This window comes from Copadichromis virginalis, linkage group LG1 (assembly GCF_057382275.1).
Source record: "Copadichromis virginalis isolate Kocher_CV1m ecotype Utaka linkage group LG1, C_Virginalis_male_GT1.1, whole genome shotgun sequence".
Lineage (NCBI taxonomy): Eukaryota > Metazoa > Chordata > Actinopteri > Cichliformes > Cichlidae > Copadichromis > Copadichromis virginalis.
In genome coordinates, this window is record NC_140618.1 from 25,551,297 (window position 1) to 25,575,839 (window position 24,543).

General features: G+C 39.5%; 2 protein-coding genes across 4 annotated transcripts; one reads left to right on the forward strand and one right to left on the reverse strand.

Moving 5' to 3' along the window:
* The first annotated feature begins 697 nt into the window (after window positions 1–697).
* LOC146718855 (LIM and senescent cell antigen-like-containing domain protein 1) lies at window positions 698–8,429 on the forward strand. Of its 3 annotated transcripts, XM_085456552.1 has the most exons (11): window positions 698–894; window positions 1,974–2,130; window positions 2,283–2,349; window positions 3,824–3,944; window positions 4,127–4,276; window positions 4,430–4,580; window positions 6,007–6,099; window positions 6,281–6,329; window positions 6,467–6,542; window positions 6,738–6,913; window positions 7,258–7,322. In XM_085456552.1, exons 1-10 carry the CDS (start codon window positions 698–700, stop codon window positions 6,874–6,876), a joined length of 1,200 nt encoding a protein of 399 aa, XP_085312678.1. In that variant the 3' UTR covers window positions 6,877–6,913; window positions 7,258–7,322. The 3 variants fall into 3 exon arrangements, with proteins under 3 accessions (XP_085312678.1, XP_085312669.1, XP_085312685.1); XM_085456543.1 differs by having other exon boundaries at window positions 6,738–7,323; XM_085456559.1 differs by lacking the exon at window positions 6,738–6,913 and having other exon boundaries at window positions 699–894; window positions 7,258–8,429.
* Window positions 8,430–13,645: 5,216 nt separating this feature from the next.
* On the reverse strand, window positions 13,646–20,815 carry nkpd1 (NTPase, KAP family P-loop domain containing 1). The gene is made up of 5 exons (XM_085452488.1): window positions 20,757–20,815; window positions 19,717–19,833; window positions 17,955–18,283; window positions 15,094–16,551; window positions 13,646–14,138 (listed from the first exon to the last, which is right to left on the reverse strand). The coding sequence occupies exons 1-5, from the start codon at window positions 20,773–20,775 to the stop codon at window positions 13,851–13,853; spliced, it is 2,211 nt and encodes a 736-aa protein (XP_085308614.1). The 5' UTR covers window positions 20,776–20,815; the 3' UTR covers window positions 13,646–13,850.
* Between the last annotated feature and the right edge of the window lie 3,728 nt (window positions 20,816–24,543).

Consider the following 24,543-nt stretch of genomic DNA (forward strand, 5'->3'; position numbering starts at 1 on the left):
GTAAAGACTCAATATTAAAGATAACCTATAACGAATGGGAGAAAACAAAAATACAATCTTAATTCTAAATTGGAATTGCGATTTTGGCAGCTGTGACAATGACAATGAATGAACTCATGTGTACACTGTGGTCATGAATTGATGGGCATGGCCAGCAATAATCCAACTAAAGAGTTTAAAGTACACCAGGAAAATATCCTCGACACCAACACCAAAATAAGCCAGAACCATTGATCCAAAGTGCGATGGATCTATGCTTTTTTTCTTTTTTACACAATTTTGACCCTACTAACTGAATTTTGCAGCAGAAACTGAGATAAATCAGACCAGGGAATCTGCTATAGAATCTTTTGATGAGCCCATGCGAACTGTAGCTTCAGTGTCCTGTTCTTTTGTGAATTCATTTTGCAAGTGAAATTCATTTTACTAAATTGTCAAAGGAGCTTGCAAAGAAAAGCGTCTGGACTTCTTTAAGTTGCTGAACCTTCACAGACATTTTACTAAATTCGTTTCTTGTATTAATTATTAAACCACACACTTCACGAAAGTAATTTAACAACACCCTCTGTATTTTTAATCCTAAATGAACATTTATTTTCTAAATATGGTTTTATGTACCCATATATGAGAAGCATGCACGGAGCTCTGCAGTAACTTAATACGTCGTGTCTCTATAAACTCAGTCGAGGTTAGGCGGATGCTGCTCTCCGGTCACTCCCACCGTGGGAGGACGGAGTCACTGCCGCCGGATAGTCCCCCTCAGCTGGGAGGGGCAGCAGAGCTCTCTGAAGTTGCTTTACTTGGGGAAACGATCGAGCACGTTAGCTTTATAACAGTTTTCTTTCAAGGTGCTCTACTCTCAAGGATGTTGGGTGTGGCTGGAATGCCTGGCAGGTACGTTTTTGTGTGTGTAGCGTAAACATAAACTCGCGTAGAGGTTAAATAGCCCGTTAGCTTTGGAAGCCAGCAGGCTAACACTAACAGCTTGCCAGCGTAGCCAACCTCTGGGGAGAAGTTAGCTCATCGCTTCTCTATAGTAGATAGGACGCTTTTCAAAACAGTATAATTATCGCAACACAAGTATAATTATCACCACACCCCACATTTTGGTACAAGGCAAACAAAGTGTAGAGATTACTCTGCGGAGTTTGCGGATTTCATTACACATACTTAGCTTAGTTTTTTCTATGCTACACGGTGCCAACGGCTAGCATGCTAAGTTAGTTGTATTCGCTATTTGTATAGCTCCTTTTTCAAAACTCACATAATTTTTTTTATCATTCAATCATTCACAGCGATTTATTGGTATTTACAAAATAAATAAATGTATCTCATGTGCCCTGGATTAATGTCAGAAAGTTGTAATACTGTAATAATTAGGAAAATTGTTAAGCTTATTTATTTGAAATTGTAGAACTATTGACCAAAAGGCTAAAAATAGCTTTTTCCTAAAACAGTAAAACAAACAAACAACAACTATAAAATAGAAATGTATAAACAACAGGAGGGTATACAAACAACCATATATATCTAGACATGTCTTTGATTGATATGGCAGCAGATATAGTGCGTAGATAAGTGACTCGTTTTAGTTATTTACATGTAAATAGTACTGTAAAGGATAATGTTAGAAATTGTGAGATAATTTAGTTGTCACATGTATCAGTAATTATATATACATATCTATGTAGAGTGGTTGTGTGTTTGGGAAGTTGCAGCCAGAGAAACCCCTGACTGTTCTGTGCTGTTACCAAATTAGGTGATGACTTTGCAGTGAGTAATAGTGTTAGTGGGTTCAAATATTATTTCCATTCTCCATGGTGACAGCTGCATGAAGGAAGTTCAGGAGATGATATAGGAGTTATGTGAGAAATGATAAACACTAGTCTAAACTTGCACTGCAGTCATTTGTCAGCCCTGCATGTCAGAGGATGTTGCAGACCTAATGTATGTGTTATTGTTTCATGCAACAGCATTGCTAATGCCCTGGCCAGTGCAGCCTGCGAGCGATGCAAGAGCGGCTTCGCTCCGACTGAGAAGATTGTCAACAGTAATGGAGAGCTTTACCATGAGCAGTGCTTCGTGTGTGCCCAGTGTTTCCAGCAGTTTCCAGAGGGGCTGTTCTACGAGGTAGACATCCTCTAGTAGTCACTGCTCATTTTACACTACATCAGTACAAAGCTCAGTGTGTATAGCTCATAAACATGTGTGGAAATATTTGTCCCCTTTTCTTTTCTTTATATAACGACTTTTTTTTTCTTTAAATTATTATTTGTCTACAGTTTGAAGGGAGGAAATATTGTGAACATGACTTCCAGATGCTCTTTGCTCCCTGTTGTCACCAGTGTGGTGAGTGTTACATGGCTTCAAGTTGGTATTTTATTAGACTTGTGTTCTGTGGTGACAACTGGACTAAATCATGGTGAAAGTCAATCAAACAAACAAACAAACAAAAAAAAACATTTGCACTCAGTGCAACAACAGTAGGAGTGGTTTGTTTTGGCTTTTTGGTACTCTGTGGGGATTTTAATTCATTGTTTCTGGCTTGGTGGCTAACACTAATACTGTGTGGCACAAACTGCTACTTCATTTACTGCTGATGGGAGAAGAGCGAGGGACCATGGGGAAGTAACATAGGCTCAACCAGCGGGAGAGCACCATATAACTGTTAACCTTTTTCACACATAGGAATGAATGATTCAGCCCACCGTAGTTAATGCAAACAAGCGGATTAATGTCAGCTGGACTCCTGAAGCTCAAACGTTATTGCGTTATAACATTTGCATGGCTCATTTTTATTTCCTGATAGTTGTAGGGTTTCCACCAGTGTGTTACAAGCCTGTTGCCTTGCCAGGCCTATGTTGAGCCATCCCTCCAGGGTATGTGAGAATAGCTTCAGCTGTTAAGTTCGCTTAAGGGTGTTACTGGAATGCAGTCCGCATTATCTGTTGTCACACAAAAGAAAAAAAAAAAACTATAAGAAAACTGTTCTGTCTTTTCAACTGATATCCTTGCACAGAAGTGTATTAATCAATTCAGGCTAAATCATTCATCTCTATGTAAACCGTGCCCTCCTGCAGGAGTATATACATATTCATCTTCATGTTGGAAGTGGGGAATAAATAAAATCCCCCGTGTCTTGACGTGTTTCTTAGGCTCGCAGTGCACTGGTGGAAACCATACTGTTGTTTAGCTTTTCTCAAATAAACTGTCTGTGTGGTTAATTAAGCATTCATTCATTTATTGCTGTCACTGATGTGCTCATGCTGCACTTTTTTTTTTTTTTTTTTTTTTTGGCACATAACGACCCCTGTGGATAATTTTCTGCTCAGATTTCATGCAACAGACCTTTCACATGATGTGTAGCGTCTCCTAAAGCGTTCACTGTTTACTGTGCCTCACTTTCTGTATTGGTCCTTGTTTAGATCAGATCCCAGTGTGTCCACATTGGGCTTTAGGGCTATTTATACTTTTATTTAGAGCTTCCCGCTTGTATTTAGGTCATCCAAGATGCCTTTTAGTGCATCTTGGATCTATCCCATAAGCTTAACTCAAGTGCTTCTCATCCATGTCAAGGGAAACACAGTCTTTGTTAATTTAATTATGCAGAAAATTAAAAGGCATTTAACAGTAGTCTTATTTTAAGTGTCACTAAGAGAACAATATAGAAAATATTGTAGTGTGTTGTTGCAAAACTGTATAATTGTGTTCCTGTACACCAACCAAAAACAACATCATGTAAAATAACATCTAGGCCCAACAAATATTGAAAGTCAATCTTAGGATTGATTCAGGCTGATCTCTCACATATGGTTTCCCTCAGGAGAGTTCATCATTGGTCGTGTCATCAAGGCCATGAACTATAGTTGGCACCCCGACTGCTTCTGCTGTGACATTTGCCAGGCTGTGCTTGCAGATGTGGGCTTTGTCAAGAATGCTGGCAGGTAAGCGTCCCATCTGATTACAGTCATAAGACAGTGACAGCCTGTAAAACAGGTGGTTACACACGTCAAGCTGCTGACTCGATTGCTTTTGCATCCTAACAAAACAGCTATGATGGAGGGTGTCAAAACAGTTATTGAAGCTGCAGCGATCTCTCTTCACATCCCTTCCCCATTTACCTCAGGCACCTGTGCCGACCGTGCCATAACCGCGAAAAAGCCAGAGGCCTGGGCAAGTACATCTGCCAGAAGTGCCATGCCATCATCGAGGAGCAGCCACTGATCTTTCAGAACGACCCCTATCACCCGGACCACTTCAACTGCACCAACTGCGGGTCAGTCTTCTCACTCCGCACCAGGGTTTTAGTGCAGAAAACCGCCCACACGCTTCAGAATACATTCAAGGTTCACAGAAAGACCGTCTTCATTAGTGTGTTCAGCCTGTGTTCGGCAGCTCATCATGCATTTCATTGTTTCCCTTTGCACAGGAGGGAGCTGACAGCAGATGCCAGGGAGCTGAAAGGAGAGCTCTACTGTTTGCCCTGCCACGATAAGATGGGTGTACCCATCTGCGGTGCCTGCAGGAGACCTATCGAGGGGCGTGTTGTCAATGCCATGGGCAAGCAGTGGCATGTGGAGGTTCGTGAACGAGAACGGGCCTGTTTATGTACACAAAGTTACAGTCATGCAAAAGAAATCAGGGGTAACATGGCTTTGATTAAGCAGCTTGCTCCTTCAAAGAAAAGCCAAAGATTTTAGGAGTTTGCTGCAGGAATCGTGTTGATGTGAGCCTGATTTGATATTTATTTAAAAGAAATGGTGATAGATGATTTTTTTTCCCCTCCTTGCAGAGTAGGGGCTTTACAAAAGAGGCCATTAAACACAAAGTAATGACAAAACCATTCATCCATCCATCCATCTTCCTAACTGCTTATTATATGAAAAAAATCATATTAAAGTAATTCAGGCAGAACTTATGTGAGTGTCACAAGTGCTTCTATAAAATTAACATCACAAGTCAGAATACAGGAATGTCTCAAAGACTAATGATAAGTTCATAATAGTGTCTGACGTCATGCTGGCCGCCTTCTCTTTGCTCGCAATACACTGCTCAGCCACTGCATTAAAACCACTGACAGCTGTAGTGAATAACATCAATCATCTCATTACAAGCATTGTTGGAAAACCTTTGCTTCTGGCAAGATTTTCCAACACAACAGCATTGCTGAACAGCTGCATTCTGTCCAGCACGATGGTATCCTGTGCCATACATCACAAACGGATCAGGAACGAATAAAGTCTTCCCCTATTATCCAAACTCCTCAGATCCCAGTCTAGTCAAGCGTAAGGGAGAAGCCCGATCCAGAGGTCAGTCGTCCATGACCAGAGTCATTCAAAGATTTTTTCGAGGTGTTTTTAATGCTGTAGCTGTTAAGTTTATGTGCAAAACAGTCTTTCCTCAAAAGCATAATAAAAATCTATAATGACTCTCATATTTAGTTACTCTTACTTATGCATAAGAAAATTAAGTTAATTAAATATCCAATTTGGAACCAAAATGCTGTGAGTGAGCTAATTTGGGAGATGTGAGCGCTTTTAAAAAGCTTATTTCTCCGGAGGCAGAGCGCGGCAGATCGAATTGTGTGTTTATCTGTATGGAGACTGCTGAGCTTTGTACTGTTCAAAAAGCTATCAACGGCGTATAGCACTCAATTTAATGCTAAAGATGGTAATTAGCCAAAATTAATTTAGATTCTACCCACTTCAGGAGTTTAGCTGGCAAGTGCCAGGAAAGTAGAAGAATTTTAAAAACACTCCGTGCACACCACCGGCAGTTTCTCCACAACAGTGAGAGATAACCGCATCTTAAAAACAAACGGCGTAAAATAGCGGTAGCGCTCTTCCAGTAACCATTTCTTCTGTGGTCTCTGTATATGGTAGTAAACATACTCTGCTCATGTAATATTCATGTTTCTGACCGTTAGAGAAGTTGGCATGCTTTCTGGGTTTTTTTATTTTTTAAGAGGTCTCCTTAACCCTCAGCAGTATTTGCTCTTTTTTGCAGCATTTTGTGTGTGCCAAGTGTGAAAAGCCTTTCCTCGGTCATCGCCATTATGAGAGAAAAGGGCTGGCATACTGTGAGACTCATTATAACCAGGTAAGAAAGAAAAACACAGCTCTGCAAGTACAATCTTGGCTTTGGAGAACACGACAGTGAAGTCTAAAAAAACCAAGAAAACCCCCCCAAACAGCAGCGCTAACCTCTTACTCCAGCAGCACATAAAAGAATTTGTGTTTGCTGGATAAACGCCTAATCTCCTTGTTTCTCTGTTATCAAGCTCTTCGGTGATGTGTGTTATCACTGCAACCGTGTGATTGAAGGCGATGGTGAGTATCAGGGTGATAAAGCTTGTAATCAGTGCAGTGTTTTTTATTTTTTAAGAAGTGCTGCTTGAAGATAGAGGAGCTCCATGTTTAAGATTTGTCCACATTTTTTATTATATTTTACATCTTTATCCCTCCAGTTGTGTCCGCTCTCAACAAGGCCTGGTGTGTCAGCTGTTTCTCATGCTCCACCTGCAACACCAAACTCACTCTCAAGTAAGTTGAAGTGCTCATTTACAGCCAGCTGATTGTCGCCGTCCTCAGTTTTCTCCAACACCTCTGCATCGAGTCCTAACACTTGTCCGTGCGTATTATTCACTTCTCCGACAACTCTTCCCTCTTTTGGCTCTTTTCTTTCTCTTCCAATTTCTTCTCTTACATGCTTCACTTGCTGCGTCTGTGGTAACTCAGAGATAAGTTTGTTGAAATTGACCTGAGGCCAGTGTGCAAGCACTGCTATGACCGCATGCCCGAGGAGCTGAAACGCCGCCTGGCCCGACGTGAGCGCGATGCCAAAGAGCGCAAGAAAAAGTCTGCTGTCTGTCAGTAGAAATCTTATTCTTTACAACTCGCCACTCCATCGATTGGTTGGTGCAATCGCTTACTTACTACTTTTATTTGTGCTGTGCTCGTTGTTCCCCCCCCCGACAGTGTGGCATGTTATTATTTCTTATTTATTTTGCAAAGCCAGTTATTTTGTGTGAGTGGTGTTTGAGCAAAACCTCTAAAGCGTACATGTTTACGCATGAGTTTGGTTCAGCTGATGCTTTAGTAGGACTGCAGTACTTATTCTGTATTAACTGCTGCTTATTTTCACTACAGCCGATGGGTTTTTAAAAGGGGGGAAAAAAAGCAAGGTTCAGATGTTTTGTTGTATCTGGTCAGCAGTGATTTTATATATTTATTTATTTTTAATCCTTTCTCTTTGCAGGAACAAGTTTGTTGAGTTTGACATGAAGCCTGTTTGTAAAAAGTGCTATGAGAAGTTTCCTCTGGAGCTCAAGAAAAGGCTCAAGAAGCTGGCAGAGTCCAAATGAGCTGCTTCAGGCCAAACAACCTGGATGTTTTTGTCTGTGATGTATGTGGTGGTAAAATATCCAGGGGAACTACTGCTTAACAACAAGAGCCTGGCATTTAATCGGTACATAAATATTAGAAACTTAAACCATTGTGGTCGTTACATAAATGTGCTTCATTAATGTGCTTTTTAGCTTTTTCCTTTTTTTTTTTTTTTTTTTTTTTTTTAAATGCAACTGCTATTTTTTTTTTTTTTTTTTAATACATTCCTAAATTAGCCAAAGTGATCATTTTCTTGTAAGGTAGAAAAATACAAGGAACAAAATTTGATCTTTACACTTGTGCCTTTAATATTTGAACATGTAATATGACTATAATGTGGTGCTATGCTTTCCTATATTTGTTTTAACGAGTGTGAGTCATTAGAAGGGGACCATTGTGTTCCTCAGAGTATTGTAACAGTGCCTCTTTTTGGGGGGAAAACAAAATCTTAAATGAGCTGTTATTTTTGGGAGCTAGTAGCAATTTTCATCATTATGTGTTAATGAAACTGCATTGGGACAAACAGCTGCATAGTCTCTGGCACCACCTCTGTACCAGCCCGACAGGCTATTCAGAGAATTATTACATGACTAAAACTGGGCCTTTGGGAGAAATGGGAACAGCAGAGGGTGCTGCTACTACAGAATCCGAGCCTTGTCTTTTAAAGTGTTGTCAGCATGCTCTCTATGCCTTCATTGTGTGTGGCTGTGTAAGGTTGTTCGTACGGTAAATGTTCATCAGATATATTTTTTTCTATAGACAAATTAACATTTTGCGTCTTCCTGTGAAAAACTCTTCAATGGATTTCCAATGAAATGACCCTTCAGCTGAATATTTAACCTGCTTTGTTTAAAATATTTTGCCGTGTCAGCATTTTGCTGGCAACAGCAAATCTTTTTAGAAAAATTAAGTGCCACACAACAAACTGCATTTGTTTGAATGATGAAATACTTTGGGGGGGAAAAAAAAAGTTTACAGTTTATGGCAGCATATATTCAGTGTTTACCATCAGGATGAATGATCAATAAAGTATTTCTGAATACATTATCGTGACTTTTATTTCAAAAACACTCACTGTCCACTTTTTAGGCACACTGGTTTAGCTGATAATTAACACAAAAATCTAATGGGCCAATCATATGATAACAAGTCAAAGCATTTAGGCATGTAGACATGATCAGAGGACCTGCTGGTTTTCAAACCGATCATCAGAATGGGGAAGAAAGGTGATTTATGTGACACTGAACATGGCATGGTTGTTGGTGCCAGATTGGTCTGGGTAGGGTTAGAAGTGGAAAAAAAAAATGAAAGAAAAGAAAGCATGGATCAAAATGCTCGTATCAAAGTTGCAGTCTGCTGGTGGTGGTGTCCTGTTGTGTAATATTCTGTTTGCACACTTTGGGCCCCTCAGTACCAACTTCACAGCCCTTAAATGCCACTGTCTACCTGAATACTGTTGCTAGCCATGTCGGTCCCTTCATGACCACAGTGCGCCCATCTGATGGCTGCTTCCAGCAGGACGACACACCCTGTCGCAAAGCTCAAATCACATCAGACTGGTGTCTTGAAAATGAAAATGTTATATGTACTCTACAGTCACCAGATCTCATCAATAGAGCAGGTTTAGGATGTGGTGAAACAGGAGATTAACATCATGGATGTGCAGCCAAAAAAATCTGCATCCACTGCGTTATGCTATCATGTCAATATGGACAGGTGAGTGTATGTACGCCAAACATGTTCATGTTTTTTCAGACGGTGTAAAATTAAAATCCAACTGTCTAAATGTGTTTGGCACCACCATGCATTCAGTTCGCAATTCAAATTGCAAAGCTCCCGGACAGGATGTGACATAAATAAACTAACAAGCGCAAAACAGCATCAAACTTTGATTAGTAGATGAGCTGAGTATATGAGTAAATCACAAGTTACAATGAAAATGGGATGAAAACCAATGTTACTCCCATTCACAAATATTTTGTCACTGATAAAGTTATTAAATAATTAAATAATTAAATGTTCTTGTAATGATCGCAATACATGTAAAATTCACCGCGAGACCTCCGTGAGTGTTCATCCTGATGTTGACGTTAATATCACAAACCTTCAAATGATCCAATAACATTTGAGATGTTTCTTACACCACCAAAGTGAACCTGAATGTGACAATGAATGAAAAGCAATAGAATTACTAAAATCATTTGAATACATTGCCCTGGGACTAGAAATACTCTGAAGTCTGGTGGCAGTTCCTGTGGGACATGGAATATAATTTTAGATGTCAAAGCAAAAACCCTCTGGCGGTGCCAGAGTTGATGGGGTTCACCAACAGCAATAGGATTCATCCTTTGGTAAGAAAAAAAAGAAAAGAAAAGAAGTTCAAATGAGTCCTCTCTTAACATTTCTGATATTCAGTTTATAAAATAGCACAAGTTTCTAAAACTTGTGGCATAGGCACTTTAAACAGATCATTTTCAACATTCACAGATTTCCATGTATAGAATAAATGTTATAATACACAATAAAAAGGGCAATCCAACAAGACAGTAACAATACAAATATGTAAAGGTTTAACTTACATTACAATAAGGTATATAATAGGGGTGCAACGATACACAAAATTCACGGTTCGGTTCGGTTCGATACTTTGGTGTCACGGTTCGATATTTTTTCGATACAAAAAAAATGTTCATGCCTTTTTAATTTGTCATTTATTAAAATTATAAATATATATTTTAACTCAAAAGTACAGTTTTTAAATTTAACCCTAACCCTTGTGCGTGTTTTTTATTTTGACAGCGAATGCGCACCTGCGGACCACTTATGTGCAGCCCTGGTTATTTAGCTCGTCATATTGCAGCCACAGAAATTCTTTTGTCCATGAAACCATAAAGCTGCACTTTCTTTTTGCCTTATAGTCTGATTTGTCATAACTTCTCCTGCTGCTTTTACACACTCACTCACATAAGCTCAGCGATTCTCTGCGCGATCAACCTCTCACATGTTTAAGCTTGCTGCGGGAGATTTCACTTGTCATGTTTGCATAGTAAGCTAACGATTGATAAGACGATGTCAGAGGAATTGGTGCACAAATTATCATCACTCACAGATCAGTGCTGTCGCTCTCTATACACAGTTCGCAGATTGCAAAGTGAAAGCAAAAAAAACAAGCGCAAATTCAAACGCGACTTCAATATGTCACATATTGACAGTGGCTCACCGATGCCAATGACATAATTACCCAGCTACATTTCTGAAAGAATGCAAAAGCATTGACATATATTTTTCCTACAATAGCCCGACGGGCAGGGAAGAGATAGATTTTGGTAGCCCGACTGAAAAAATCGCTAGCTCCGGGACGTCGGGCTAGCGATATTGCAAGCCCTGTATCTGATTGAGGAATCACTCATCTTTGGAAAAGAGAGTTTATTACAGAGAAATGGCTCTTTCCAAAATAAAAGCTATACTATCCGCTTCTTCTGGGCTATATTCTCAGCAGCATAAGGAGAATCATGTGCTAACAGCTGTCTAAATGACTCGGCTAAAGTTAGTAGCATGCTTGTTGTTTTTGTCTTTGCACAGGCGTAAATGTGCAGTCATATTCGTTGTGTTCCCACTAGTGCTTTCAGGTTAATCTCGTTGAAATGACCTTAACGCCACAACACGGCAAATCTCCGTTAACGAGCTACCGCCGATCGCTCCGTGCATGGGGCTAGACGGCCAACACGTTAACGAGCTAACTGCGCTAACACACTAGTTCACACCAATGTAATTGAGCATTGCATGGCACATCCAACATACTGTTTTACTTTAGTCCATGACTCGCTTACCTTCAGGGTCATACGTCACATGAAAACCAAAATAATTCCAAACGCCAGATCTGGATGAGAGTGGGGGAGGTCCATGTTGCTGACACGCAAATTCGTGAAGCGGTCCATGTTGCTGAGAGCTTAACTTCTGTCTTGCTAGCTTGCCCTGCGCTCTTCCTCCTGACTATGCTGTCTGTGTGGAGCGCTCAGTGGATCTGCGCTCGACAGTGCAGCCTAGGCGGAGTAGTCGAACACAGATTCACTGAGCGCTCAACACAGACAGCATCGTCAGAAGGAAAATTGATAAAATAAATTACAAATGTTGTATTGTTCGATACATATGCGTACCGAACCGAAAGCACTGTATCGAACGGTTCAATATCGATACGAATATCGTTGCACCCCTAGTATATAAATACATTATAATGATTAGTAAAATCTCTTCACAGCTTTCATTATGTTACTTTTACATTTGCCACCTGACACTGGAGCAGATGACATTGAAATGGTATCTAGGCAACACTACAGTTAGCTTTGCTCAAGTCATCTTCCTCAAATTGACATTACGAGCGTAATTATTCATTTCGGTTACACTAAATTAAATAGTTTAATTTCTAGGTAAGGTCTGACAAGGAATTTACTAAAAAGAGTTCATGTTTAACAGACTGCTCAATTACTATTTAACAAATGTGGTCCTTATTATGGAATAAGGCATGCCTGAATAACCGCAGTGTGGCTGCTTTAGACTGAAATGAAGTCTTTCATGAATGTTAACTCATACATTACTTAAAATTTTATAAGGTGTAAACAAGCTAGGATGATATATTCACACCTGACTGTTGTATGATTGTTGTAATGCTACAGTCACACTTTAGCACGACTGGGATTATTGTGATGGTGTGCAATGACTTTCCGATCTTGTCTTTGAAATCATTGCTTTGACCACTTGCAGTCAGTCGCTGTCCTCAGAGTGACTTTGGTGCATCAAGTCAGTTTACTCTCAGTCTGCATCAGTTTGTGACTGATTGCTGTCAAGTTGGCAAATACATGCATACAATCTGTGGTAAATGGGAGAAAATTGCAGTTCTGTTGCCATCTGCATACACAGAAAGGCACATTCACTTCTTCTATTCAGAGTCCAACCAGATCCTTGTAAATAGAAATATAATTTCATCCACAAACAGCGACGTAGTTGCTCATAGACAGCAATTTAACTGCAAAATGACAACCTATTTTTTTATACAGGGCCATAACTAGAATACAACCAGTTGGCAAGCAGCTGAGTTAAATCCCTTATTGCAAAAAGATCCAATACAGATGACTTGTGCTTATCAGCTGATGATGAATGTGTTGGCAATCTCTCTGCATTTATATAACAATTATTTGTAAACTTCAACCAGTCTGTTTGAGAGTGATTGCATTCAATCTGAGTCAGTCATTGATTGGAGACAGGTTGCTTCCCATCAGGTGACTTGTGCAATCGCCTTGTGGACAAATGCAGTCCTCCACAGGTTGAGCATGTTGCAACACTGAGCCTCTGGTTGCAGCAGCTACTTGCTATTGGTCATCAAAAGCAAAAAAAGAAAAGAAAGAGCCCAATGACCCAAACCACTGACTTTTCCTTGTTGCTGTTTTTAATCTATTGTGTCTGAGCTACAAGTCAGCGGTTGGTTTCCATAAGCTACTTCGTCCTAAACCTAATGAACTGTATGTATTTAACAAAAAGTTTAGGATAAAGTGATACACTCAAACTATCCAGCTCAGATAGACTACTCATTACAAATAAAGCACAACCGAACGGAAGGCAATTCATTGTGATTAAAGATTAATGGCTCAGCCCGGCACCGAGCAGCAGGTGAAAGTACAGGGCGTGAAGAGTTAAAATCCCACGAGAGCACTGTGGAGAACAGGTCGAACATGTTTGAGGAGAGAGCAAATGAGATCTCGCAGAGAACTGAAGAGGAGTTTAGAAGTCACAGCGTTGAGTGACACGGCCATTAACTCAGATTGAGATGTTAAACACAGTGGTACTGTTCAGCTTACTGTAATGGAAAAGCCACAAATAGCCTGCTCAAGAAGAGGTCTGTGGGGGACAGTTAACTGGTTTACAGATGATTTCCTGACAAACTGTAGTAAATAATCTAACCTCTAAACAAAGCAGAGTTCATCAATAAAATCAGAAGCAATCAGATAAGATAATGGGGACATAAAGGGCTTGTTTGTCATTTGGGGAAACACTTATCTTCTTTCTGGCCAGAATCTATAGCAAACCCATGTCTGGGTGCAAAGAATAAGGCGCTGGAGCCAGAAACGTGATTAAGCTGGCACAGGAAACAGACCAGGAGCAACTAAGGGAAAACAGCTAGCTCTGCTAAAAAAAAATGTAAGGCTCTCAAAGTAACTAATAAACATGAGGCATACTGCTTGTTTGATCTATGCAAAATTGGGAATATGAAAAAGTCATTTGCGGGTTTTATTAGTTCTGTGACAAACAAGTGTTTAGCCTTTATGCTATAACCTGCTAATTACCTGCTAGCTAGCTTCACATAGCATATAAATTTGAAAGCCCTTTCTGGCTTTTTAATTAATTCAGCAGTATAAACATGTTAGAATTATATGTGCACAAAAAAATTCCTGGAGACAGATTGACTCCATGTTACATGTTAACCAGATTGGGATTAGACAGATAATGATGAGAAACCTGAGGGTGGAATTTCGATAACTGGTTTTTAGAGTGAGAAGGTATTGTTGCCATGTTTTTGTACTGTGGTCGCAGATGTGATGGAAACCCCAAGAAGTGCAGTCTGAATGTTGCCCATTCACCAAAAGTCATTTGTAGGAGGTCTTTAAGGTCTTCCACATCGCCGAAGACCAGCGCTGACCCATTGAGGTCATTGCTTTTCACAATGTCGATGTACTTACTGGGGTATCGCATCCTCTCCAGCTAGGAAAAAAAAGAAAATGTGAAACTGAGCAATATTATCCTTCCTGAAATAATTTAATTGATTTATAACACCACACTGCTTGTTTTCAGCAAAAGCCCTTCAGCGTAATTAGCCTACGTTTTAGCATTTCCCTCTATATAGCAATGTTAAATGTTTACAGTCAACCTAAGCAGGAAGGATAGTAAATGGTGCATGCAATTAAATACTCATTACAGTTGGTAATTTAATCACACCAGTGTCATTGCTGTTCATTCTCTCTACATCATATCTGTGCCTTATAAAGTTCTTTCTAATGAAAATACTGCGTGCTGCAGTCAGGATTTTCAGTGTATTTATCACAAAGTGGTAAAAGCAAGCCTTCATTAGAAACGCTTCTGCAAAATGTTTATTTACTGTGCTGCTTTTTTTTATACAGCATCTGAGTAATGGTACAATAAAGTGAGCTATTAGGGGAAGAGCTGCAGGCAGGCAACACAACTCTAATCTTTCAGGTAAAACTCCTTTTACCATAGCCCAGTGTCGCACCATGTGAAAAACTGAGGTTATATATGACTTGATTAAAAAAAAAGAAAAGGGGTATTTATTGACTGATTCTTCATTATTATCAAACCACAAGTTTGACTGGACTATATAGGAACCAGAACACCGTCCCAGTCCCAGACCATCTAATACTGCCATTTTGGGGAAGTTGCTGGCATCTCATGGATTTGCACAAGATGTCCTTTGGCACGGAAAGATGGGTCTGTCACTCTAAACCCATCACAGATGGATGCTAGGATGCAGATAATCTAATAGAATGACTTCATGTGATGCCCTGAGATGATAAAGCATTGAACCAGTTGTCTGAACAGGTGTGTTTTCTTATGCATTACTGAAAATCAGCTGCTCAAGATGTCACGAGAGGTCAGCCAAGACTGAAATCTTACAGAACATAGCTTTTAAGGAATTTCTTACCTCTTTACATACATCCTCGGTGTTCATATTAATGATCTTTGTGATTGGCAGTGGAGCTAGGTTCCTCATCCAACCAGAATCTTTCAGCCTGGATGTCCCTCTGATGTGAGCCAGCTCATTCTTAATTGAATGATCTAGGTTCACTGTTGCTGCTTCAAATGTCTTCAAGTCTTTTACCTTGAACTGGAAATCTACTTTGAGAAGATTTTCGAACAGCTCAGCATCTCCATCCTGCTCCAGGAAGTCCTCAATCTGTCCACTCATTACATACAGCTCTGCTTGGGACACACTGAAGACTTGCCATAAGGTCTTTGAATCATAATCGCTGGGCCCAGCCTCACCATCAATATCTGCCCTTTGTTGAGCATCTTCCACACACTGGAGGATCCAGCTGAGTCGGCAGGGCCAGTGATTGGCTAGGATCACCCATGCTGCAATGTATTCTGGTTGAGGAAGCTCTAGGTTTAAGGCTTTCATGATTATCACAGTTACTCGAATAGAGTTGATCACTCTTCTCATTGACATGACATCATCTAGCATGTACTTGCTTAGATTCCTGTCATTGCTGCTTAGGATGCTTCTGATTAAGTTATCTAGTTCATCTTTTATATCCAGCATTGCTGCTTTTGTATTGATCAGAGGGTACATCTCCTTTGCTTCAGATGTAACCTTCTCTAGAGACGAATTGGAGGAATCGTAGGAATAAGGAATTCCTCTGTGTTTGACTTCAACCGTGGGAGAATCCTCTTGAATTTTTGACTTGCTACTAAGTCTGTAAAGTAAACTGCGCTTTGAATCATTGGACAGTGGTGGGACTGTGAAGGGCAGAGTCACTATGCTGTTCAGCAATGCATATGCTTTGTCCTCTTTGCTCAAGCATCCATCTGCAAAGTTCACTTTCTCTACAAGGACTTCCGGATTTACAGCAAGAATGGAAATAAATGGGCTCTCTTCATCTGAAAGCAAAATGTTCATAGCATCCAGGACTGCAACAATTTTCTTAGGAGAGCAGCGGTCCAGATTAGTGATATTCAGCACGATTCGGATCCTTCTCCTCTCGAACACTTCCATAAACTGGATGAAGCGGGACAAACACCACATTTCCATCCTGACTTCGTTCATGAAGCCCAACTGACCACTGAGCCGCTCATTGTCCATCCCTCTCTTAATGTTCAGTGTCTGGCTGAAGATGAAGTTCTTCCCCATCAGAATGATAAACTTCAGTATGCTCACTGCAGGGACCCCTAATGTGGCAATTGCCAGGCCTTCCAGCACACCCACCTGGCCATTGCTGTCATCCACCTCCTCATCTGGTTTCAGTCCAAATTTGGGAAAGCCAACCGTTAACAGGATAATCAGGATGATAAGTGGTACCACCAGAAGGGAAAGGAGAAAAAGCCACAGTGGGCAGCAGCAAATCTTCTTGGAACTCCAGTGGTTAGGACCATCCTCCACAATCTGAGTTTTTTTTAAAACAAAAACAAAGCAAAATAGAGAAAAACATACATATATACATACATTATTATCATGCTTTTAAACATGGATTCAGAGTTGCCAAATGAGGTTCATGTTCTTACATTTTCTGTACCATGAGGTCTTATTTCTCATTTTGGTTCTGGGTAATATCTCCAGAACTACTGGCTAGATTGATGGAATTTGGTAAAGATATTTAAATGCCTCTATGGATCAGGTCAAAACATTTTTTGTGATTACTTTCATGAGACTCGACAGTTTACAGAACTAGTTACCTGGTCTCAAAAACCAACACACCTTCTGGTTAACATTTTTTCTTGGGAATTCTTTCTACCAGTGTTAAAAACAGACAGCATAGAAAAGTCTGGTTTATAGTTACAGGCTTAACTAAGATATGACTATGTTGAACATGATCTTTATAACATCAGAATAAAAAAGATTGTTGTTATAAACCTCTAGAATTATTGTCAAGCGGATTTTATTGGCACGTTTGTCATTATCGAGATTTATAATGGTTGAAAAAGCAAAATTAAAAAAAGTAAAAAAGATGCGCAAAGCACCCTCCACTAATGTTGTGAGTGTTGACATTGCATAGTTTGCCCAGTAGAGGGCACTCTGGAACTTGACAACACATTTTGGAATGCCACAGATACACTAAGCCAGTGTTTCCCAACCTTTTGGAGCCACGCCACATATTTCACATTAGAAAAATCACACGGCACGAATTGGCTTGGTTTTTCTGCCGTATACCATTTTTGCTTTCTACTGACCACCACTCATGCTAGGGCCTTAATTTGGGTCAGAATTTTCTCCTGGACCCAGGTCAGATTGTCTATTTTCTCTTTTCAAATACTTATCTATTGCTATTGCACACTGCATTGTCTCACTCACAGCATGACTATTATGTAATTTCATCTTCGTCTTCTTCTGTTTTACTGGCAGTTGACAACCCATTTAATTAGAGCAGGAAGTTGTACTGCCCTCTAGTAGAAGAGAATGTAATTGCTCTGCCCGTTACTCACGGAGTACACTTAGAGTACTAATCAGGTGGAACCAGATAAAGGCACACCTGATCATTTGTTGTGGCACATACAGTGGTTGGGAAACATTGTACTAAGCAGATAGTATGAGCAGAGTCGGGTGGAGTGTATGTAAAAAAATAGCTACACATTATGTTATTATATTAGCGAAATCTATATTTTGTGTTTCTGAATGAAAAAAAATATTGGCCAATATATAGGAATATCAGATTTTTAAATCACCAAATATTGGTATCTGTATCGGATCAAATTGTCAGTAGGACCATGTTAGCAGGTTGATGTTAGCATTTTGCAAATAATCTGCCGCTCTCAACAATTAGACAAAAATGTAGCTCTATTGAGACAAACCTTGTTCTTGACTTCCTCTTCTTCATCATGTTGAGCTACACGGTAGAGTAAAAGTTGTAATTTTCCAAAGTTCATTTGCATGGCCTCAATCAGCCGTATAGCTATACCGGCCCAAAGCAGGTCACTACCGGCAAAATGCCAAGCACTGAAATGCACATAAATGAATCTGACGTTTCGTTCCTGCTGGTTCTCCTTTGTCCAGATTGGCCTGTAGAAGAGCAGTCGTCCAATAAGTGCAAAAAAGCCGGTAAATGAAGGCTTAACCGAACGAGGCCTGGATCCTTTTGCATATTCCTGCTCAATCCTTGATGCCTCTGAATTCATGTACACTGAAAATACACAAAACAAATAGAATACTGACACAGGTATCTGATGGTTGAGTTACATTTAAGAATAATATTAATAAAGGCAGAAATATGGTTATTTGGCACAGAGTTGTGGTCACAGAGTTGAATGTCATGGTAATTTAAGGCTTTTGATAGTTTCTCTGAACTGTTATTTTTCCAGGGTGGAACAAGCACAGCATTCATCTTTAATGATTTTAAAAACAAAAACTGGGTGCACAAGTTTGAATTTATTTAAGATGTTCTCTGATCCACACAAGTATGCATACAGGCTCTGTATATATACAGTCACTTAAATCTTTTAATAAGTGGTGCTCAAGGTTCAGCATTGTTTTAATTTGACAAGGACAAGTCCTATTAGGTTCACACTCGGCTGCAAACCATTCCAGAGCGATCTGGAGGCCATCACCTGATGAAGCCAACAGAACCACATCATCTGCAAAAAGCAGAGAGGAAATTCTGAGACCACCCAAGTGAAAGCCTCCCACCACTTGGCTATGCCTAAAAATTCTGTCCATAAAAATTACGAACAGAATCTGTGACAAAGGGCAGCCCTGGCAGAATCCACCACCCGCTGGGAACGAGTCCGACTTATTGCTGGCTATGCGGACCAAGCTCTTGCAATGGTTGTATATAGATCAAATGGCCTGTAGCAATGGGCCAGACACCCCATACTCCGGAAGCACCTCTCACAGGACACTCCGAGGGACACTGTCGAATGCCTACTCCACAAAATACATGTCTACTGGTCTACTGGTTATTACAAGAAAATATAATATACACAATAATCCATCATATACAGAGTTAATGAATAACACTGTATATCATCTGTCTGCAACATTTTGAAGCTTCATTATTCTACGAGTATTTTATGTTAGTATCAAATCCTTAAAACACCTACGTTTTAAAAAATGCTACTCTAATAAACCTGCTTCATTAAGTCTGCTCGTGTTATTTGTTTACATGTTGAAATGCCTGCATATACAAACTATACTCAACAGGATTATGTCCTCATTTGTGGAATGTTTGATGTCATGTTATCTCTTTTACAACAACAGCTTAAGTGTGGTAAAAAAGCTCAGTCAGTCTGTAAAGTGAGAAAAAGATTGCCTATAGTCAGTTCATATATGAGGAAGCAAGAGCTCTATTTTTTGACTCATTACAAAAACAAAACAGCACGTTTAGCAAATGTTATATTGTTATACACCACAGCGTTATTGCGAAAGCTGCAGTTTTTATAGTCACCATGCTATAGTTCTACACACTGCAATCATGTTCACAGCCATCTGTTGGCACTGCGATAAAGAAACAGATTCAAAACTGTATTTACATGCAAAACACGGAGAATTTAGTCGTGTTTGTCTTCAAAATAAGCATCCTGTCGTTAGCGCCTGGTAGGCTGGGCCAGACAAACCTACCTTGCATTTGTTTGAGGATCATGTTGATTCGATTCTCACATGAAGCGTAGAGTCCCACAGTTAAAGGTGATGAGACTTTTGTAAGTGTCTTGGACAGTGCGTATGCATATATGTCATCTAAAAAATTAAAAAGAAAGAGCATCATGGTTTTCTTATTTTACATCCTCATGCATTTTAAACGTAAAGTCTTATTCAGAGAGTCCCCACAATTCCTACCAAGTAATCCAAAGCTGCTAAACTGTTTGACATACTGCAGAACATCAGTGCAAAGTCAAACTGAAACCGGGGAAACAAGTTCTCCAGTCGGAAGTGAATTTCAGAAAATGGGAAGGAAAAATTGAGCAGCAGTGGACAGGCTGCTATCAACCACTGTAATTTTTAATATGACAAATCTAGGAACAAACCAACCATTTCAAGTTAATTTGACTGGATGAAGGCATGCACATAAAGTAACTGTACCTTTCTCTAATAGAAAATATATTTAATTACTAACTTAGTAAAACACAAGAATGGATTGTTGGTCAAGAAAAGATGCCAAGATAAGCTACGGATAGGAAAAGGGACTACTTAGGAGTCTGTGGTCTAGGTGAAAACAATAATGATGACATTATTAGCCAGTAAAACTGTGAGCTCCCAATGCAATGTAATTAAATTAATAATAAACTATTTGCAATTACAATGGAGAGAATTACCTATAAGGCAAAGTGCAGAAACACTGAAACAGTTGTTCATATCAAACAGATTCAATGCCATGTATGCACATTAAACCAAACACAAATACAAAACAACACCATCGACAACAACAAAAATAAATGGAAAAAATAAATTAAATATCCCATTAAAAAAAAAAAAAGCCCAGAGGGCCTTTATATGAGCTGGGCAGAGGGAAAGAACTGAGGATGGAGGCACTTAGCCCGTGGTAAATCACTGCATTAATAAAAATGCACGAAGAGGATGTCTCATTTGTAAAGTGAAACTGAAAATGAACCCCTGCTGAGGGGGTGGAGCTTCAAATATGTTATTATTAAAGAATAAATCACCTTCTGTTGTGTTCTTCATGATGATTGTTTGGTGAGACCAGCTTTCACAGACTATTCGTTCAGCCTGTGAAGAAAAGAAACAGCAGAGATCTCAGTGCAGCGGGGTTTCTTTCTGCTGCCCCATGAACAATGTGGCCCTTATCCACTGTGGCATCTTTTTGGAGAGATGTATGATCAGGTCCTTAAATATATTGGAAAACAGCTCATGTTTTGTCATTGTGCCTCAATACAAGTGAACAAAATGCGATGTAAAGTGTGAAAATTCAGCTTCAAGAAATTTGGGAGAAAAAAAAAATTAGAAACAAATCAAACAGAAAAACAATTAACCAATCAAAAACTGCATGACAACGAAATGCCCCAAAATAGACCCCTGCCCATCCTTCACTATGAGCACGGGCGTGTCCTCCTTCTTTTTTTAAGATGTTATTTTTGGGACTTTAAGCCCTTATTGGATAGAGAGAGTGTAGATAGAAGCGGAGAGAGAGTGAAAGACATACAGCAAAGGTCTGCAGGTTGGAGTCAAACCCTGGCCTACTGCTTTGCGGCCATACAGCATATGGTCGCCTGCTCACCCACTGAGCCAAACCGGCGCCATGGACACGTCCTTCTTTCAGGTTAAAAATTAGCCAGTGTTTACTTTACAAAGGCTGGAAACAGAGCCAAGAAAAAGTGCACTAGTCTAGTTCCCTCTCAGACCACTTGAATTACACCATGTGTTTGAGTCATCTCCAAATGCAGTAAAATGGCGTTGCCTACTGAGCTCATTAAAATGGCTGCAGTTTAAAAAAAATTCTGATGGCTGTCGGGATTCCCCCTCAGCATCCTATTACATGGATGTACGATATCAATTTAAAAATCCAAGGTGACATCATCCTCGATTTTGTTTGCAAGATTTTCAGAACACTTGACGTCTGATTTATACTATAGATGCACCTATGGTATCAATTTCAAAATCCTACGTTGCCTCCTTCTCGAGTTATCATATTCACAAACTTGGGTGTCCATGCCGCCCTCCACCTGCCCGCCCGTCCAGTTCCATGGCAGGACGACATCAATACCCCATCAGTTTTTTACAGCTGAGGGGTCAAAAAAGTTAATTTTCTGGAATTAAAGCAGGAAGTGTGCGCTTGAATCACATCGTCATTGCTTCACTTCAGATCCTCTTCAGATCTTCAAAAGCATTTATTTGCTATGACTGCACAGATTAGTTATAAATCATTATTAAGACACTGATAGAAAATCCTTGCGTTGCTTTTCTCTTTGATAATTTATGAGAAGGACTTGAAGTTGAAACGGTCTCCGTCCTCCACGTCTTTCCTCGAGGGTTCTTGTTGAAGAACATCTGCAACACTATTCACTAAAAGTTTCTGAAAATTGACCCCGCCCAACCATAAATATAAACTAATAAAAATAAACTCACAGTTCCCTTTGATACCACATAATCTTATATTTACTACATATAATCTTATAAGATGCACCTGCACTTCCTGGCCAGTTTGGTTCAACTGCTCTCAATGCAAATATCAGTCACACAATTCAATTTAATTCAATGAAAGGATCTGAGCTGCAATACAGCAATTCAGTGAATCTTTTCTTCTTTTCTAAGTGTTGGTCGAAAGGCATTTAAAGGATAATGACACTAATGTAACGCACTTACACGAGACCTCAGGCCATTGTCTTTTAGTCCACAGGAATGTCAGCAGCTTACCTGAGTCATTATTTAGCATTGCTATTATGTTGTTGCTTTCCCTGCCAACAACATATTTTCAGCTTGTGCTCTTGTCTGCACACGTCTAACAGAATCAGATCGACTGTGGAAAACAGAATGGCAGTACTGACTTTGTTTTGCGTTGAAGTAATGTTTAACTTTCATTGTACGATCAGAGTATGTAAACTGCAGCCCTAAAACTTCTAAAATTATGTCTGAAGCTTCCATAAAAGAATGAATGGTATATTATTCTTGGCTACAAGTGTGGTACTAAACAAACAAGCTTACCTGTTCTTTGTTTTAAGTGGTCTGGAGTAAAACAGAATAAGACTGCCAGCAACAGCTTAGTTGTGGTGAACTGTATGTCACTAAGACCTCTGTGCTGTAAAACTTTACAACCCTAATAAGATTAGAAAAAAAGAACCTGGTAATGAGAGGCCGTCTCTGTAGGCTAGGCAGTTTCCAGGAAATGAGGTCACAAGCAAGATGAAATTATTTCTGAGAAATTAAGGTGTGCATTTCTTCCATTCTTCTTTACTTTGCACCTAACTCATGCTCCCAATCTCCTATCTATTCACAGAATGTGAGTGAAGTGGGTAGTTCCTGAAAGCATTACAAGGTAGAAAATATCCCTATTTTTGCAATTTCTCCTGGCATTAACTGTCCAACTTTTTCGTCTCGTGGAAAAAAATGGAAAAAATGAGTGATTTTATGCTGGAGCCTTGGGTGTGCATGATTCATGAGCTGAATTTCTTGGTATAGAGTCCCTCAGGTTGAGAATGACTGGATTGCTCTGCCCAGCCTGAACTGACATGCAAAGCAGTTGCGATGCCAAAGCAGCAACACCAAAGCTTTTTGCCTGGAGTAGGATTTGTTGTGACATAACTGGTTAGTCAAGCTTTGAAAAACAAGCTAGAAGCTTAATTTCCCTTGGCATATTTCTTTATTTTTTATTTCTTTATTTTATTTTAATTTTTTGCATTGGCCTCTTCATACCATCTGGTGTCGCAGTATACCTTGTGCTACAAGTCCTTCAACAAACTACAGCAAAAGAACTGGGCAGAAAGTCATGTCAAGGTGGCTGCTTTCAGAATTCATTTCTGATATTGCATTTAAAGCATATAAAAAGACAGAAGATTGGAATGAAAAGATTTATCTTTAACTCTCTTTATCTTCAGTAACATACAAATGGCTATAGAAGTTTGCAAGTCTATAGGCCTGTTATTCATTGGAGCGGAGAAGGAGATCAGAAAAGTCAATTTTACCTTCTGTTGCTCATTATATGAAGATTAATGGGCACTTGGGCAATGGACAGACTTTAAAATATAATGTATATATATATATATATATATATATATATATATATATATATATATATATATATATATATATATATATATATATATATATATATGTATATATATGAGTTTTGAAATAAATAAATAAATAAAATATAAAAAGGAAAACACACACACACAAATTACCACCTGTGGAGTTGTTTTGAAGGCGAGATCAAAACCTCTTTTTGTATCAGCAATAAACATGTTTATTTCTGCTATAAAGAGTGTATGTGAACTGACTCACATTGGGAGCCAATCCCAAGTGGTTATTAGAAGAATTGCAGTTTTTTTGCACTTAAGCTTTGGGCTTTATTTTTCATCTCCACAGGCTGCTGCCAGGGTTGGAAAAAGTCATCTTTGCAGAAGCTCTTTAAAGAGCGATACCCATTAGGATCTCAGCGGGCTCCAACACACTCTCATTCCAAAACTGTGAACTCCTCTCCCAGCCATCGTAGGGTGAGAGGTGGGGTATACACCCCCAGAAAGGTCAAGATCACAGATAGAAAGACAGCTACACACTCTCGCAGCCTACACCTATGGGCAATTCAGAATCACGAATTAACCTAACATGCAGTTCTTTGGACAGTAAGAGGAAGGCTGTCTCCAAGAGTTTTTAAGTGGAGCAGGGCGGTGTGCACAGAGGAAATTCAAATTTTGAATCCGAAAGAAATACAGTAAAGTAAAGTGGCGACATAAATATTTAGACCCTTTCCTGAAGTAAAAGTCATAATCCTGGTTA